Raw genomic sequence first — 17,063 nt, 5'->3', positions numbered from 1 at the left:
AAAGCGAACGAAAACGGGCTCTAGTGGTTACACAACCCCTCCGATGCTCAGGTCGGTTTAGATTTAATTCAGGATGAGGAACTCGAGCTAGAAGAAATTGTCCGCCTAATGGGTAGGGACAAAGCGAAGAGAAAGGGAAAATGGACTTCTTCGGGTGTATCTGATTTCAACGGGGACATTGATGAAATGTGGAAAATAACATCGTCATTTGATCGATATAATCTTAATTTCTCTGAACGTTTGACTTTCAACAAAGAAAAAGAAGAAACAAGGAAAAATGAGCGGGCGGATAGACAAGAAGTGGAGAATATGAAGTTTTTGATGGAAAACATCGATCATTTTTCGGGGCCGGCTCTCGAGCTCGTGATGAAGAAGAGAAAAAATTATGAGAAAATATTTTCCGTAGGTCGTTATTGGTTTGTTTGATTTTTAGTTTGTTTTTTTTTTTCTAGTTTTTTAAATTTTAGGTTTAATGTAAGTTTTATTTTAATTAATAAAATGCTTTTTATTTTTAATTAAATTTTATGTTTAATTAAAAATTATAAATCATAAAAAAAATTAATTTTATTTAATAGAAAAAAAATGAGAGAAAGGCTTCCCACCCATTCCTTAGGTTTTTAAGTGAAGGAAAAAAAATGAAGAAAATGAAAAGTTAACTTTACAAGAGAGTGGAAGCTTCTCTCATATACCCTCCTCCGGTCTATTTAAAGTGTTCAGAAAAATACCATCCGTGTGCAAAATTGTTATTTTTAAGGAACAAGTTATAAAGAAATAACATGGTAACTCTCTATAGCCGGTTTAACCCTTCAAATTTCCCAAATCTAGAACATTTGTAAAAAAAAATGCACTTAAACTTATGACATTTGTTCGAAAACACCCTGACAACTTCAAAACACTACATGTAACATGATTAATTTTTTGGCCGGCAAGTGCAGGTTTGCCCAGAAAGGTGGTTGCGTATGATGGTTTGAAACGTTCAGGGGTTTTTTAAACAAAGTTTGGGGTGTGTTTTGAACAAAGGTTAAAGGATTAAGGGCGTTTTAAGAAATTTGACATTAACCCAAAAAAACGAAAAACAGTTGGTGACATTTTCATGACTGGACTAGCCACTTGAGAGTTGAGAATGGGATTCAGCCATCTACAGAAGAAAAAAAAATAAACAAAAACATACAATGCAAACCAGAAAACCTCACGATGATGGTGATTCAATCATCAAAATAACACAACATACCAAATCTTGAAATAAAATTAAGGATCAAAAGAAACCACACTCATCATCTTTCTTTGATTATCACAGAAGTTGTGATGAAAATAAGCCTACACACTTTTATTTAACGACCTCCACCACCACGATGGTTGCGAATACCAACAGCTCTTGATGCCATTGCCCTCAGATTCACTGTAGCAGTTGCAACCGAGTTTCTTCTCCCTTGTTGTTCAGACCCTCCAAACGCACCCATGAACTCCTCTCTCTGCAATCTCAATGCCAAAACAGCATCCTCATCTTGCTCCGGTGGTGCCACCACCACCGCCTCCCGCCTCCTCCTCCTCCTGCTCACGCTATTATCTCCGGCAGCTCCACTGTTCAGTAACACCACAGAGGCAGGACGAAAGCTCTGTTGTTGTCTCAGATTATGATGATGGTGGTGGTTGTGGTTAACAGTCCTCCGCCTCCTTTCCAAGCTTAGCTGTTCTCCTTCAGGACTATTTAACGCCTCAACAACACTCCGGTATTGGCTCCTCCTCCTTGCCGGAGGGCTTTGGAGATCAGTGGATTGTAATGTGTTTGAAGCTCCGGCCACCACCTTTCTTGCCGCTATTTCTTGTGGAAACAAAAGCTGTATGGTGTTCCATAGGACTGTATTGATGGTGCACGATCTTCCATTGCTGGAACAAAGTTACAAAATCAAAGAATCCATTACAACTACAAATCTGTAAAGAGGATTCTAATTGAAACCTGAAATTGGCGCCTTATTTTACCTTATAAGCTGTCTGCATTTTGGGCATTTTTTTCCGCATTTATCAGCAGCAGATCTCAGACATTTCTTGCAGAAGCTACATCGTTTCGAAAGCAAAATTAAAACCCTAATGTAAATCGGGTGTCTTTTTATTGACAGATTAACAAGTTATGATCTTTACCTGTGCCCACAAGAAGTGGTGCTTGGTTCGAAGCATATTTCTAAACAAATCTGTGGAGAAAACAAATATATGTTCAAACCGATAGAAGAGAGAACAAAATAGAACAGTAGGAAGGTATGATCTTGCTACAACTTACTGCACAAGAGAGTTCTTCACGAAGTCGGTCAATGCATGGAATGGAAGAGCTTTCTGACGTCGATTCATTTGATTTCTCATCCTTTTTACTGTTAATATCCACAACAATCTTCTGTTCTTTCTTCTCTTCTACGATTTCTGTTAATTTATTACACTCAAATGAGGGCTTAATTCAAAATGTTACCAATTAAGGTTTCCTTGATGAAACTGCACCTAAAAGGTAAAAGACAACAGACTAACCTTCTCTAGAAACTTCCTCTTCGTCTAGATCAAGAACAGCCACAGGTAACGAAACAGGACTCTTCCTCTGATCTCTGCGTTTTCTGAACCACCACGCATATATCAATTTTAACAACTAATTTGACACTTAGAAAACCGCAATCTCATCAGAACCATTTGAAAAGAACCGAGGAATAGATGATGAAAGTCATTGCACAAATTAGGGTTTCGTACCTTCTAGAATTAGTAGGTGGAGTTTTGAACAGCGGATCTGAGCGTCTCTTCTGTTTAGCATCACGATCCGGCGTATCTTCAACGACAAGCGACGCCATTAACAATGCTTCTTCGTCCCAACCAGCCATGGCTGCTACAGATCTAAATCCAGGGCTGAACACACAATTCCCTTTTTCTCCATTTTCAGATTGTTTTGGAGAGCTCCGTTTTGGCTGTTCATCCATCATTTTCTCAAGCTTCGGTGCTTTGTTGTGTCACAGTGAACGTACTTCCGCGTGTGCCTTTGAGAGAGCGAGAGAAAGAGGGCTTAGAGAGAGAAGATGTGAATGAATTGACATTGACGGCTGGATTTTGAATTTCTTTCTTCTTTCTTATTTCACTTGTTTTAGGAGGATTCTAACGGCTAGTATTTAGAGTATGTATTCTGTGTAAGCAGATGCTCACACTCTATGGTGAACCCTCCCATCCAGGCATCCGCAAGGACCACACACAACCGTCGATTTATGGGGTATGTGTATGGGCCAACTTGACCAAAATTTGTTGAAAGTTAAAAGTTTTTATTTTCAAAAGTTATTTCACTATCGTGCAATCAAATATTATGAACCAAGTAATCTAATTGTTGACCATATACAGGGGGTGTCGGAATTGTCAGACTATATATATTTATATTAGTTTTAGTCATACAAAAAAGAAAAGAAAATAATAAGAGAAAAGAAACCAATTTTTTTTTGTCTTTTATGTTTTTGAGTTGAAGAGAAATGGAAGGAACGTTAAACATTTTGTTCTTTGTTTTCAAATCCTTCTAAATCGAAAAGAAAATTAGGAGTTAAAGTGGTCATTTTATTTCCTTCCACTTCCTTTACCTTTATCTCCCTTCCACCCATTTCTTTTCTTAAATCTCCTTACGCTGAACTCGGGAGCTGAGTGTTAATGTAGTCCATATTTTTTAGCATACCCATCATATATTCGGCCATGTAGTCGGCCCATATTACTCTTGTGTATTATTTATATTTGATTGAACTAAATTTTGATTCATGGCAAAATATCCAATTAGCATGGTATCAATATTTATATTTGATTGAATGAAAGTTTGGTTCATGGGAAAATATCTAATTAGCATGGCATTAGTAGACTAAGTATCCTAACCCTAACTTGCCGTCCAGCTACCTTTTCTCATAGCCATCTCATTTTTTTTCCTAATATCCTTCTCTTTGTCGATGGGCAATGATGATCAAATACCCACTAAAAAACCTTCCTCCTCCATTAACATTAAGCTTGTTGTTCCTTTGGTCTTGGATCTTGATCAAATGAACTATATGATCTATAGCAAGAACTATTCAAAACTCACTGTATTGGGTTTGGTCTCGATCAACATCTCAAACCACCTAATGAAAAAGCTTCATCTTCTTCTGAATGGACTCGCCATGACTCCATCGTTAAATCATGGATTTATAGCACCCTCTCCACATATCTTCTTCAAATGGTATTAAAGAAAAAGGCGATAGCCTATGGTCTTTGGAACAGTCTGGAAACTTGTTTCGTGACAATAGAGAATCCCAAGCACATCAATTAGAGACTGAACTTCGCAACATCACCATGGGGGATTCTTCGGTTTCCACGTACTATTCTCATATTAAGAAGATTGATGATCAACTTGAGAACCTTGGAGCCCCGATTACTGATCGAAACTTGGTGTCTTATCTTCTTAGTGGCTTGTCCTCCAAGTTCCCGTGCATCATCATCACCATACGTTACATTGAGTCGTTTCCCTCATTCATGAAGGCTCGTTCCATGCTTGTGGAAGAATAAGAACTCCTGCATGATCACAACAAGAACTCTATGACTTCTCACACTAATCATTCTTCTTCTCCTCAGGTGTTAAGATAGCACGTTCAAACACTCCTCTCGTGGGGGAAATTCTTCATGTGGCAACAATATAGGTGGCGATAATCAGGGTAAAGGAGGTTGTTCCAACGGTGGTCGCTTCGGCAGTGGACAATCGACTTACTAGTCCCCTAAAAACTTACCTGGTTGGGTGTACGGTGTTACCCCATCGATCATGTTGCTATGACATCCCAACACCACTATCATGGTCTTCTACCCAATCCAAATTCATTTGCCCAACATGTTTCACCCGGTCTTAATAGTATTACCAATCAAGCACATTATTTTTTGGGCCACCTATTTAGTGATGGATTTTAAATCTCTTCGTTGATGTTTCTTTGTCCCATTCAGTTAGGATTAACCTGCTTTGGTGGGTCCCTCATCGTATATTCGATAGTTTGGTGGGAGTTGGGCTTCCCTTTATGAAGTTCAAAGCTCTTAAACGAATTGATGGTTCATTAACTTATTTTTACAAGTTTGCCTAAGTGTCTTAGGTCCCCATCGCCTATTCAACGGGTATCGGTGGGAGTTGGTTTTCATCTCACGAAATCCAAATATAGCTTTTTATAAGCTATTTGATATGAATTTACGGCTTGCATCACCATGTAACATCCCAAAAACACAGTCTGAAAATTTCGTTTAATTTAATAATAAAAACCATAGTCAATAAACCTCATATAAAAATCATAAGCAATGTATTTCAAAATTTTATAGTAACTGTCAAGTATATCAAACTATAAACATCCCAGGCTGAACAAATGGTGTGTGTACTGTAATCTTCCCGAGCTCCTCTTTTAAAAACTGAGCACCTGAAACCAAAACTGAAACTGTAAGCACGAAGCTTAGTGAGCTCCCCCAAACTACCACATACCATACAATAACATATAAACACATATTGGGCCTTGCCCACTGCATCGTACCGAAGTCCAAATTGTATCAGACCGAAGTCCGGAACTGACTGAGACCCTATCCCCTGCATCGGACCGAAGTCCGGAACTAATTGCATCAGACCGAAGTCCGGAACTGACTGGGACCCCGTCCCCTACATCAGATCGAAGTCCGAAACTGATTGGGACCCCGTCCCCTACATCGGGCCGAAGTCCGGAAACTGACTGAACATAGCATAGCATAAACATATCAATTAGCATGAATACATATACTGCATACTGCATCGGACCAGAGTCCGGAACACATAACACAAAACATGCTTGAATCACAAAGACATCTGGAACTACAGCTAACTAAACGGACCGACATTGTGGCCGTAGACCCGTTCCTACTGGAAGGAAACTCACCTCACACTGTTGAAGTCCCACAGACTCAATCCCACACTGCTGAAGTCCCACAGACTCGACCCCAACTGCTAGATGACAGATTCCCGACCTGTCAACATCAAAATAACACCCAATTAATAATTGGGTTCCACTACATAACTATAATTACATACTTTGGATAATTACTACATTACCCCAAGCTTGGCTTACCCATGCCAAAGGTCCAATCCATAAGCCCAAAGTCAACTAGGGATCAAAGCCCAACATATGGTCTAATTTTCTAAATTGGGCCTAAACCTCTACATGGGCTTCCCTTAAGGCCCAATTGTCCAGTCCAGTACAACATGTCCCATTCTAAGGGCCCAATATCATACAACTCTCTAGGCCCAAACTATGGTCTAATTTTCCAAATTGGGCCCAATCTTCCATTTGGGCCTTACCCTAAAGCCCAATTAATTACCCTAGTCCATTTGATTATTCTTGGATGGCCGCCCATTAATAACCCAATCATTAAGGCCTAATAATATACCCAAGTGAAATTAGGGTTTCTCATAAAATGACGATTACACTTAACCCATTAAGGGCTTAACCCACTAAGGACTTAATCCATTAAGTCCATTATTGCTTAGATTAATTTCTGCCAATGATTATTATTTAATATTTCATTTATTAAATAATTCTCGTGTGTGTCCTGATAAATTCTTAAATATTAGGATTTTCTCAATTAGCTCATTAAGGACTTGATCCATTAATTCTTTTACTCTACTGGATAAATGACATGGAATAATTTGGGCTTAATTCACAATCCAATCCAAATGGCCCACAAGTGGGCCCAATAAGTCTAAGGCCCAATACTCATAATTAGGGTTTTCCACCCAAACATGGCCCAATAGGCCCAAAACCAATCTCTAAGCCCATTAGGGTTTGCTAGCGGGATACCACCCACTACCACCTCGGGTAGTGGTGGTCGATGGCGGCTCACGGCGGCGGCCACCACCTTACGGTGGTGGTTATTATAATTTTTATTATTAACCAAATTAATTACAATTACAATGTAAATCTCCAAAATAAACACACACACATACACAACCACCCTAGTGGTGGTCGGTGGTGACTCGTGGCGGCAACTACCACCTCATGGTGGTGGCGGTGGCCTTTCTTGCTTTTCTAGCTAGACTAACACACACTAACAAGAATGGATGCACACACACACACACACCCGCTATAAGGTCGCAAAGCAACTCCAGCCACCCCTTGGTGGCCTACGGCAGCGGTAATGGCACCGAAAAACGGCAACAACGGCGTTGACGGCGACAACCACCATAGTTGGCCACCATGGTGGCTCTTCATGGGTTTTCACTAGCCAAACAAGCCCTCACAATCTAACAACAACCACACCCCACACCCCATGCTTTCGACCCATGAGCATACAAAAACAGCCGCTTCGGGTTGGCGGATGACAACTGTAATGGGGGGGGGGGGGGGGGAGAACTAAGCGACGGCGGTGGCAGCAAGACTAACGTCCGATAGCTACAACCGGAGAAGAATGGAGAAGAACAACGAGCGGGTACAACAACGCAGAGAGTCACCGCGCCCACCGCTATTCCGGTCGTTCACAGCCCGCACAAGCCGTTCACAGCTTAAAAATACGGTCTCGATGGTCCTTGTCGCTCACAGCGTCGCCGGCAATGGATGACAACCTGGTCGGACTGGAAAAGAACAAGGAGAAAGGAGATGGAAGCTAGGGAGTCACAAGGTGGTGGCGACTACTTCACTCATAGTGGCTGGAGAGTTACGCTTTTATGGTTGAGGATAAGCAAGGGTCTTTGCAATGAAACGGTGGGATAAAGAGGATGCCGGGTATAACCCATGCTCCTCTAAACTTTGATCCAAATGTTCAACTTCAGCCCCTCCTCATACTTTTATTTTTCAAATAAACCCCATATGTTACCTTTTAAACCCTGGCTTTCAAAACTCTTTACAATGGAATCCAGAATTACCATTTAGCCCTTGCTTCTCATAATATATCCATCTTAAGTCCCGATAATTTACCACGTGGTCCTTACCTTCATAAATACTTACAAGACTAATCCAGAAATGACACTTTTAATCCCAGACTTCTAAAATTCTTCACAAATTAGTCCGGGACTTATATTTATTAATTTATTTAAATAACTGGGTCGTTATACACCACTTGTCATCACAAGTTCAACCCGAGTCTCTTGGGTACCCTTCCGCTTATTCAATAGGTTGGTGGGAGTTGATTTTTGTTTTATGAAAATCAAAATATAAAATTTTGTGCTTTGCAATTGAATTGAAGACTTTATTTCATTTGTTATTGCAAGTGCAATATGTGCTTCACGGGTTTCCCTATCGCCTATTCCACAGGTTTTGGTAGCAGTTGGTCTTCTTTTCATGAAGTCCAAATTCTTTTTATAACGAATTGACAGATTTTATTTCACTTGTTAAAACAAGTGCGACCTGCTTTAGTGGGTCCCTCATCTCTTATTCGACGGGATGATGGGAGTAGTTCTTTTTTTTATAAAGTCCAAAATTTCTATGGAATTGACGATGCGGTGGTCTTCATTTTATGAAGTTTATATGATTTAACAAGGAATTGACGGTTATGGTTCATACATGCTCAAAATTCTATCAATAATGTTTTTCATATCGAAGATGTTTAGGTTTGGTTGAAGATGCGATTTAAAGATAAATATTTTACAACCCATTTCAACTAACACAGACCAATAAGGAAATAACTTTAAGTGTTGGTGTAACGCCCGCAGATCCGGGCTAGTCAATTTAGAGGCAATAGGAGTCAAAAATGACTTTTCGACAAAAGATTATTTAGAATGAATAGTCTTAACCAAGTTTTAGAATATGTCACAAGGTTTCTGTACATATAAAGAACGCCGAAATCCGAGTTATAACGAAGAAGTTATGGCCCGCCGAAGTTTTACGGCAAAACCGGCACGGCACCGGAAGACGTAAATAGTGAATTTACGATAGAAGACTTTTTATCCTTAGCAATCTAAACAAAAGTTGTAGAATATGTTAAACTAAGAGCGTCGATAAAAAGAACGCCCAAATCTGACTTCGTATGAGGAAGTTATGATTTTTCTAAGATTCGGCTTAGTAGTGTACAACCCGAAACTCGAATTTTAGTTCGAGCGGTTTTTGGCTTACGTGAAATAAATGAGAGTTGAAGATCTCATTAATAGGAACTCAACGGTAAAAAGACAGACGAAAACGGAGTCTGTATGAAGGAGTTACGAATTCTTCGCGGTCATTTAACAGTCTAAACGCCTCGTACTGTTAAATTTAAGATCGGTCGAGAATTAGCCGACAGAGTCAAAATGAAAGTTGTAGATATTATTTTTACCAACGCGTGGATATAAAGAACGTCAAAAACGGAGGTCGTATGTGAAAGTTACGGATTTTAGAAGTCGGAAGTGTGTTGTGCGAAAATGGGTGATGTGGCACAATCTTGGCCATTGCTTTCTCCCCAAGTCTTGCCACTAGATGGTGACATGTGGCACCAAGTTCAGCCATTTTCACCCTATAAATACCACCTCTCCCACCCTCATTTTCTTCACACCTTTCCCATTCTTTCTTCTCTTTACTCTCTCTCTAGAACCTCTCTCTAGCCCCAAAATCCCCCGAAAAGCCTAGGGAACCTCCCTAGCACGAGGCGGAAGCCCCGGAGTGCTCGACGGCTCCGAGAAGAAGAGCTTTTCGGCTCAGAAACGCTGCTCCAAGCAAAGCCTGGTTTTCTATAAAACCCGCTGTAAGTGAGCTACGCCTACGCTATTTTTAATATAGTTTTTATTTAATTATATTAACGTTATTAAGAACATATAATAAATACTTGGGCTATTATTATGGGTTATGTAAGTATTTTTTTAACGCTTATATAATAGTAATAATAGCTAGACTATTAATTAGTCTCGGCGAATAATAGACTAAAATCTATTGGTGATAATACTAGGTTTCGTCGAAGGAAATTATTTTAAAGTAAACGAAGCGCTGTCCGAGTACCGAGTCACCACCTTCTCAGGTGAGTGCATAGTCCCTTTCATGAACATGATTTTAATACAAGTATTGATTGAAGTATTAATTATATGTTTATGTGCGAGTTAATTGATGTTGCTTGAAATTCGTGTTAAAGAACATACCTGATTATATTTGATAATTTAGGATAAAGAGTAGACCTAAATTAAAAATGAGGAATATTGGGTAGTATATTCTTACGAGTACAAGTGAGTAAAACTCAGAGAATAGAAGTTAGTATATGTCACTTATCCGGGAGTATGGATTAGACATAGTCATTGTCCCTAGTCCGAGAATATGGATTAGGCATAATCATTCGTCGTTAATCCGAGAGTATGGATTAGCTATGGTCCCTAGTCCGAGAGTATGGATTAGGCATAATCATTCATCTTTAATCCGAGAGTATGGATTAGTCATTCGTCCCTAGTCCGAGAGTATGGATTTGGTAAATTCGTTCATTTCTGATCCGAGAGTATGGAGTAGGTAAAACGACTAATCTTAGGTCCGAGAGTATGGATAGCCTCGTTGCAAGGATCGACGGGGTGGGATAAGAGTTGTTTATATATATGTATGGTGAAATTGTATATTTTGTGAATTTTAAACTATATATATGGTATAACATTGTGGGATTGAAATCCCTATGTGCTCACCAGGTTTCCCAACCTGACCCACTCAGTTTATTTATATCACAGGTGTTGATATGAAGTGACATTACACTGAGAGATTTAAAGAGATGTAGACCACTAGTGTGAATAATTGTAAGTTCTGTTTATGCTTATGTTCCTGTATTAACGATGACATCCCAAACGTTTTAAAATGAAATAAATACGTTTCTTCGAAAATGTTTTAATAACGTATTTACCATGTTTTTCTGGGAACAAATTCCGCAACCTTTTTATAAAATGAAGTACTCTGATTTTTATAAAGCATAAACAAAATCGGTCTTTTCTGGCCGTGATTTTGGGGATGTCACAGTTGGTATCAGAGCATTAGTTTAAGCGAACTAGGAATATGGATTTATTTCTAGACTTAAACTTAGAATGCTAAGCGATGATTGTGAGGTGTGAGCACTAGATTATTTTAGGAATTGTGCCTAAAATGTTTTTATGTGCTAAATACTTGTGCCTGATATGCTGTTAGTTGTTCAGATCTATGGTCTGTTGCCGACCGGATCTGGAAACCTTATGTGTTTAGGATTCTAAACGTACGACTACGATATTAGAACTAGCATATAAACGTTTCGGAGTGATAAGGATGATTTAACCGTCAATCCTAAGTAAAGATCTAGATTCACCTTATTCGGTGTATAGATCAAGATGGCAAGAACCCGTAGCGGAAACGTGAATGCAAATGGGAACAGAAACCAACCCCCAGTGATTGAGCAAATACCGGTGATGGAAGCCGCTGCTGAGCCAGTCACAATGGCCGGAGTGCAAGCGATGATCCAAGCGATGTTGGATCGTCAAATGGAGGAAACTAGACGTTTGCTCCAGCAAAATCGTGAGGAAGCCACTATTCAGATCGAACAGCCCGAGTTGAACGAAGGGCAGACTGAGGAAGGAAACTACAGTGGGACTGTTGGTCAAGTCAACCCACCAATAGTTCGACAAAACAACCAAGATGACGAGGTCGAGAGGAATGGATGCAAGTACAAGGATTTTCTGACTTGCAAGCCATCGACTTTCACTGGAAAGGAGGATCCGATCGGGGTCATGGATTGGATCTCGGAGATGGAGTTAGCCTTCATGACATGTGGTTGTAGAGGGAAGCTACAGACCACATTTGCAGTGCGTCAGTTTCGAGGAGGCGCTGTACGTTGGTGGAATACCTTGGGGAAGACTCTGAGCCCTAATGAGCCTCTGCAACTGACATGGGCAGAATTTCTGGTGCAATTCAAACGAAAGTACTGCTCAGCTCAAAACCTGCTTGAGCTAGAGAACCAGTTTCTAACCCTAAAGAAGGGAAGCATGTCAATCGATGAATACACCAACAACTTCACCGAGAAGATGGAGTTCGCCTTGCGTCTTGTTCCGGATGAGCTGACGAAAATCGACAAGTACGCAAAGGGACTTCCATGGGAGTACGCGGTGCCAGTGCGTCAAGCACCTACTCTAGAGGCAGCTATCTGGGCTGCCAAGTCTGTCGAAGATATGATCAAGGGAAGAGCCTCCAGCAAGATGGAGGTTGGCGAGAAGAGAAAGTTTGAAGGATCTTCAAGGTCCAGCGAGAAGAGAAAATTCTCGAAGTTTGAAGAAGGAACGCAATGGTGTGACAAGTGTAGAAAGAAGCACATCGGGAAATGCTCTAAATATACGACATGCTTTAAATGCGGGAAGACTGGTCATTACGCCAGCGAATGCACAACCAAGAGAGAAGTCTGCTTTAAGTGTGGAGAAGAAGGACACTTCAAACAAGACTGCCCAAAGAGAGAAGGGGCTACAAAGCCAAATGTGCCACCAAAGCCAAAGGCGAGAGCATTTCAAATGATCCTTGACGAAGCAGATGACAATGCAAGGATTCAAGAGTGAAGGCTTGACATCCGAGGATCGAGTTATGGAGTAATCGTGTAGATAGTACCTCACGATGTAGCCCGTTAAAGGCATAGTCTAGGGTGAACTTGAACACCTATGTAATAGTTTCAAGAAATAATATAAAACCTTTGTTTTGTTATCTGATGTGTTAAGTTGTTGTATGGTTTTCTTGTATGGTGACTTGGAAAAACTGCGGGACAATACTTGGGACGAGTATGAGTAGGTGTGAATGGTAGTAGAGGCCTATACTACCGGAAGCACAGGACTCACACTTGGATCAGAGAAAGTCACAAGGTTACCAAGAAGCCAGTAATTGATTTCGTTTTATTCAAATATGCCGTTACCATTGTTTCGGTAATGACTAAGAAGATTGTTGTTATCCCGACCCTAGTGGTCATATCACCTTGAGTCCGACTACGATGAGTAGGTTATGTGGTTCAGAGAACCAAGTTTGATATAGCTTCCGACTTAAACCAAACGCTTAAAAATCAAAGCGATCAATAGAAGTATCGCGCTCGTTGGTAGCTAGAAATGCTACATGTTAAAGTATGATTATATCACATTAGAACATGAAGGAAGGCTTAGTCTGTTTTAGAATTTAAGATATCTGAGTCTAAACGTACATCACATGATGATAGGTCATAATTTGGAGTCTAATATGAGGTAGAGATCAGGTGCACGATCAAGTACTGCTTACAGTCAATAAGTCTAAGAGATAGACTTGAAGGAATAAAGAAGTTATAATTATTACCTAGGATGAAGAGATGACGTATGGAGTCATTATACGATCCTTGTTTCGTTGATGATTCCGGGACGTAATCATCCTAAGGGGGAGATAATTGTAACGCCCGCAGATCCGGGCTAGTCAATTTAGAGGCAATAGGAGTCAAAAATGACTTTTCGACAAAAGATTATTTAGAATGAATAGTCTTAACCAAGTTTTAGAATATGTCACAAGGTTTCCGTACATATAAAGAACGCCGAAATCCGAGTTATAACGAAGAAGTTATGGCCCGCCGAAGTTTTACGGCAAAACCGGCACGGCACCGGAAGACGTAAATAGTGAATTTACGATAGAAGACTTTTTATCCTTAGCAATCTAAACAAAAGTTGTAGAATATGTTAAACTAAGAGCGTCGATAAAAAGAACGCCCAAATCTGACTTCGTATGAGGAAGTTATGATTTTTCTAAGATTCGGCTTAGTAGTGTACAACCCGAAACTCGAATTTTAGTTCGAGCGGTTTTTGGCTTACGTGAAATAAATGAGAGTTGAAGATCTCATTAATAGGAACTCAACGGTAAAAAGACAGACGAAAACGGAGTCTGTATGAAGGAGTTACGAATTCTTCGCGGTCATTTAACAGTCTAAACGCCTCGTACTGTTAAATTTAAGATCGGTCGAGAATTAGCCGACAGAGTCAAAATGAAAGTTGTAGATATTATTTTTACCAACGCGTGGATATAAAGAACGTCAAAAACGGAGGTCGTATGTGAAAGTTACGGATTTTAGAAGTCGGAAGTGTGTTGTGCGAAAATGGGTGATGTGGCACAATCTTGGCCATTGCTTTCTCCCCAAGTCTTGCCACTAGATGGTGACATGTGGCACCAAGTTCAGCCATTTTCACCCTATAAATACCACCTCTCCCACCCTCATTTTCTTCACACCTTTCCCATTCTTTCTTCTCTTTACTCTCTCTCTAGAACCTCTCTCTAGCCCCAAAATCCCCCGAAAAGCCTAGGGAACCTCCCTAGCACGAGGCGGAAGCCCCGGAGTGCTCGACGGCTCCGAGAAGAAGAGCTTTTCGGCTCAGAAACGCTGCTCCAAGCAAAGCCTGGTTTTCTATAAAACCCGCTGTAAGTGAGCTACGCCTACGCTATTTTTAATATAGTTTTTATTTAATTATATTAACGTTATTAAGAACATATAATAAATACTTGGGCTATTATTATGGGTTATGTAAGTATTTTTTTAACGCTTATATAATAGTAATAATAGCTAGACTATTAATTAGTCTCGGCGAATAATAGACTAAAATCTATTGGTGATAATACTAGGTTTCGTCGAAGGAAATTATTTTAAAGTAAACGAAGCGCTGTCCGAGTACCGAGTCACCACCTTCTCAGGTGAGTGCATAGTCCCTTTCATGAACATGATTTTAATACAAGTATTGATTGAAGTATTAATTATATGTTTATGTGCGAGTTAATTGATGTTGCTTGAAATTCGTGTTAAAGAACATACCTGATTATATTTGATAATTTAGGATAAAGAGTAGACCTAAATTAAAAATGAGGAATATTGGGTAGTATATTCTTACGAGTACAAGTGAGTAAAACTCAGAGAATAGAAGTTAGTATATGTCACTTATCCGGGAGTATGGATTAGACATAGTCATTGTCCCTAGTCCGAGAATATGGATTAGGCATAATCATTCGTCGTTAATCCGAGAGTATGGATTAGCTATGGTCCCTAGTCCGAGAGTATGGATTAGGCATAATCATTCATCTTTAATCCGAGAGTATGGATTAGTCATTCGTCCCTAGTCCGAGAGTATGGATTTGGTAAATTCGTTCATTTCTGATCCGAGAGTATGGAGTAGGTAAAACGACTAATCTTAGGTCCGAGAGTATGGATAGCCTCGTTGCAAGGATCGACGGGGTGGGATAAGAGTTGTTTATATATATGTATGGTGAAATTGTATATTTTGTGAATTTTAAACTATATATATGGTATAACATTGTGGGATTGAAATCCCTATGTGCTCACCAGGTTTCCCAACCTAACCCACTCAGTTTATTTATATCACAGGTGTTGATATGAAGTGACATTACACTGAGAGATTTAAAGAGATGTAGACCACTAGTGTGAATAATTGTAAGTTCTGTTTATGCTTATGTTCCTGTATTAACGATGACATCCCAAACGTTTTAAAATGAAATAAATACGTTTCTTCGAAAATGTTTTAATAACGTATTTACCATGTTTTTCTGGGAACAAATTCCGCAACCTTTTTATAAAATGAAGTACTATGATTTTTATAAAGCATAAACAAAATCGGTCTAAGAGAATTTCATTTGAAGCATCAAATTGCAAGAGTTAAAATGACAAACAAGTCTATTTGAGTGAGCCTAATTCAAGCCTACAAATTACCCAATTGCATGTCTTGATTACTTGGTTAGACAAAGTCAAAAGTCAAAGTTGTAACAAAAGAAAACACAATGTCTTGTTCACAAGTAAAAGATAATCAAGCTCAAATTGGAAGAGCTTTCTTATACCTTTTGTTGACAAACTTTGTGATCATAAGAAAATACATTAAACCAGATAAAAGATAAAAGTTTGAACATGACAATGAAGATTGAAAGAGATATTGACTGGATCTTATGATTTTTTGGGCTGCTTAAAAACCACCTCCTTGACCTCCCTTGAGCGGGGGACCTTTCCCTATAGCCCCTAACCCCTTGCCACCATCACCATCACCCTCCTTCTACATTCTCACCACCGTAACCACCTTTCACCACCCTTATACCTTCCATTCCAACACCCGACACCACCCCATTACCATCATCTTCTAACCTTACACCTCTACTAAAAACAAACCTCAACCAACCCCTTTTTAACCTTCATTCCATTATTGAGAACCCATCGATCACACACAACAACTTCCACCATCTACCTTTCTTCCACTTCAAAAGCAGCCCCCACCATAAACTACCCTTCATCAGCTTCACCTTAGAGGGTCTTTGGGATTCCTTTTTAATTAGTTTTTGACTTTTAACTTTTTCAAAAAGTTAAAAATTACCAAAAGTTGTTTGGTAAATTGAAAAGTTCTTTTCAAATCAACTTTTAGCTAAGAAGGAAATTTGGTTGGATAAAAGACAGGAATTCCTATCTTTTTGTGACTTTTGGCTTTTCTCCCTTAAAAGCCCAGTTGTCACACCCCCGAATCGGAATGACGGAAACGTTTGACGATTTGGGTGACTTCATCTTGTAATACAATCATAGTGTATACAATTGAATCAATACAAACATCATCATCACATGTACAATAATACAACCATCATTGTTTACATCAGTGTTTTGGTTTACGAATTACATTCCCAATATATAAGTGTACGATGATAGCAAAAATACATCAAAATCCATGAGTTTTTGAAGGCCAACCTGCTTAACGATTTCCTGAAAACACATGTTATTTTGAAAATGGTCAACATATATAATGTTGGTGAGTTCATAAGCATATTTGTAAGAAGAGTTTGTATCACTTTGTAAACACTAGAAAATATGGTATTTTCTAAAAAAAACTGGTTCGAGCACTTTGTATCAATCTCGTATTAAAGCATGTGTGTTTCCGTTTTGAAAATGTATAAAGAGTGCATTCCAGAAAATCCTATATTTTTTGTTGTAAGTAGAAGGTAATGTATAGTGTAAGTTTTCCCTAGAAAATCCGATATTTTCTGCTTGAAAGTGTTGTGGTCTTAAAGCCAAAGACCGTAAAACTGTGTTTGTATAGTATCGCAACTGCAGAAATGTTTATGTATTCCGTAAATTTTACAGTGAAGTTAATTTCTATATGAGTCGTTATAACCATAATTGAT

At 39.3% G+C, this 17,063-nt stretch overlaps 1 protein-coding gene across 1 annotated transcript; it reads right to left on the bottom strand.

Annotated features, from left to right (window-relative positions):
* Positions 1 to 1,038: 1,038 nt before the first annotated feature.
* LOC145044223 (uncharacterized) lies at positions 1,039 to 3,202 on the bottom strand. The gene is made up of 6 exons (XM_078993083.1): positions 2,728 to 3,202; positions 2,515 to 2,597; positions 2,276 to 2,412; positions 2,140 to 2,189; positions 1,981 to 2,055; positions 1,039 to 1,887 (listed from the first exon to the last, which is right to left on the bottom strand). Exons 1-6 carry the CDS (start codon positions 2,952 to 2,954, stop codon positions 1,332 to 1,334), a joined length of 1,128 nt encoding a protein of 375 aa, XP_078849209.1. The 5' UTR covers positions 2,955 to 3,202; the 3' UTR covers positions 1,039 to 1,331.
* Between the last annotated feature and the right edge of the window lie 13,861 nt (positions 3,203 to 17,063).

The sequence above is a fragment of the Lactuca saligna genome, chromosome 4 (genome assembly GCF_052625555.1).
Source record: "Lactuca saligna cultivar CGN05327 chromosome 4, ASM5262555v1, whole genome shotgun sequence".
Classification (NCBI taxonomy): Eukaryota; Viridiplantae; Streptophyta; class Magnoliopsida; order Asterales; family Asteraceae; genus Lactuca; species Lactuca saligna.
Note: the sequence above shows the minus strand (reverse complement) of the source record. Positions and strands in the feature narration are given on the sequence as shown.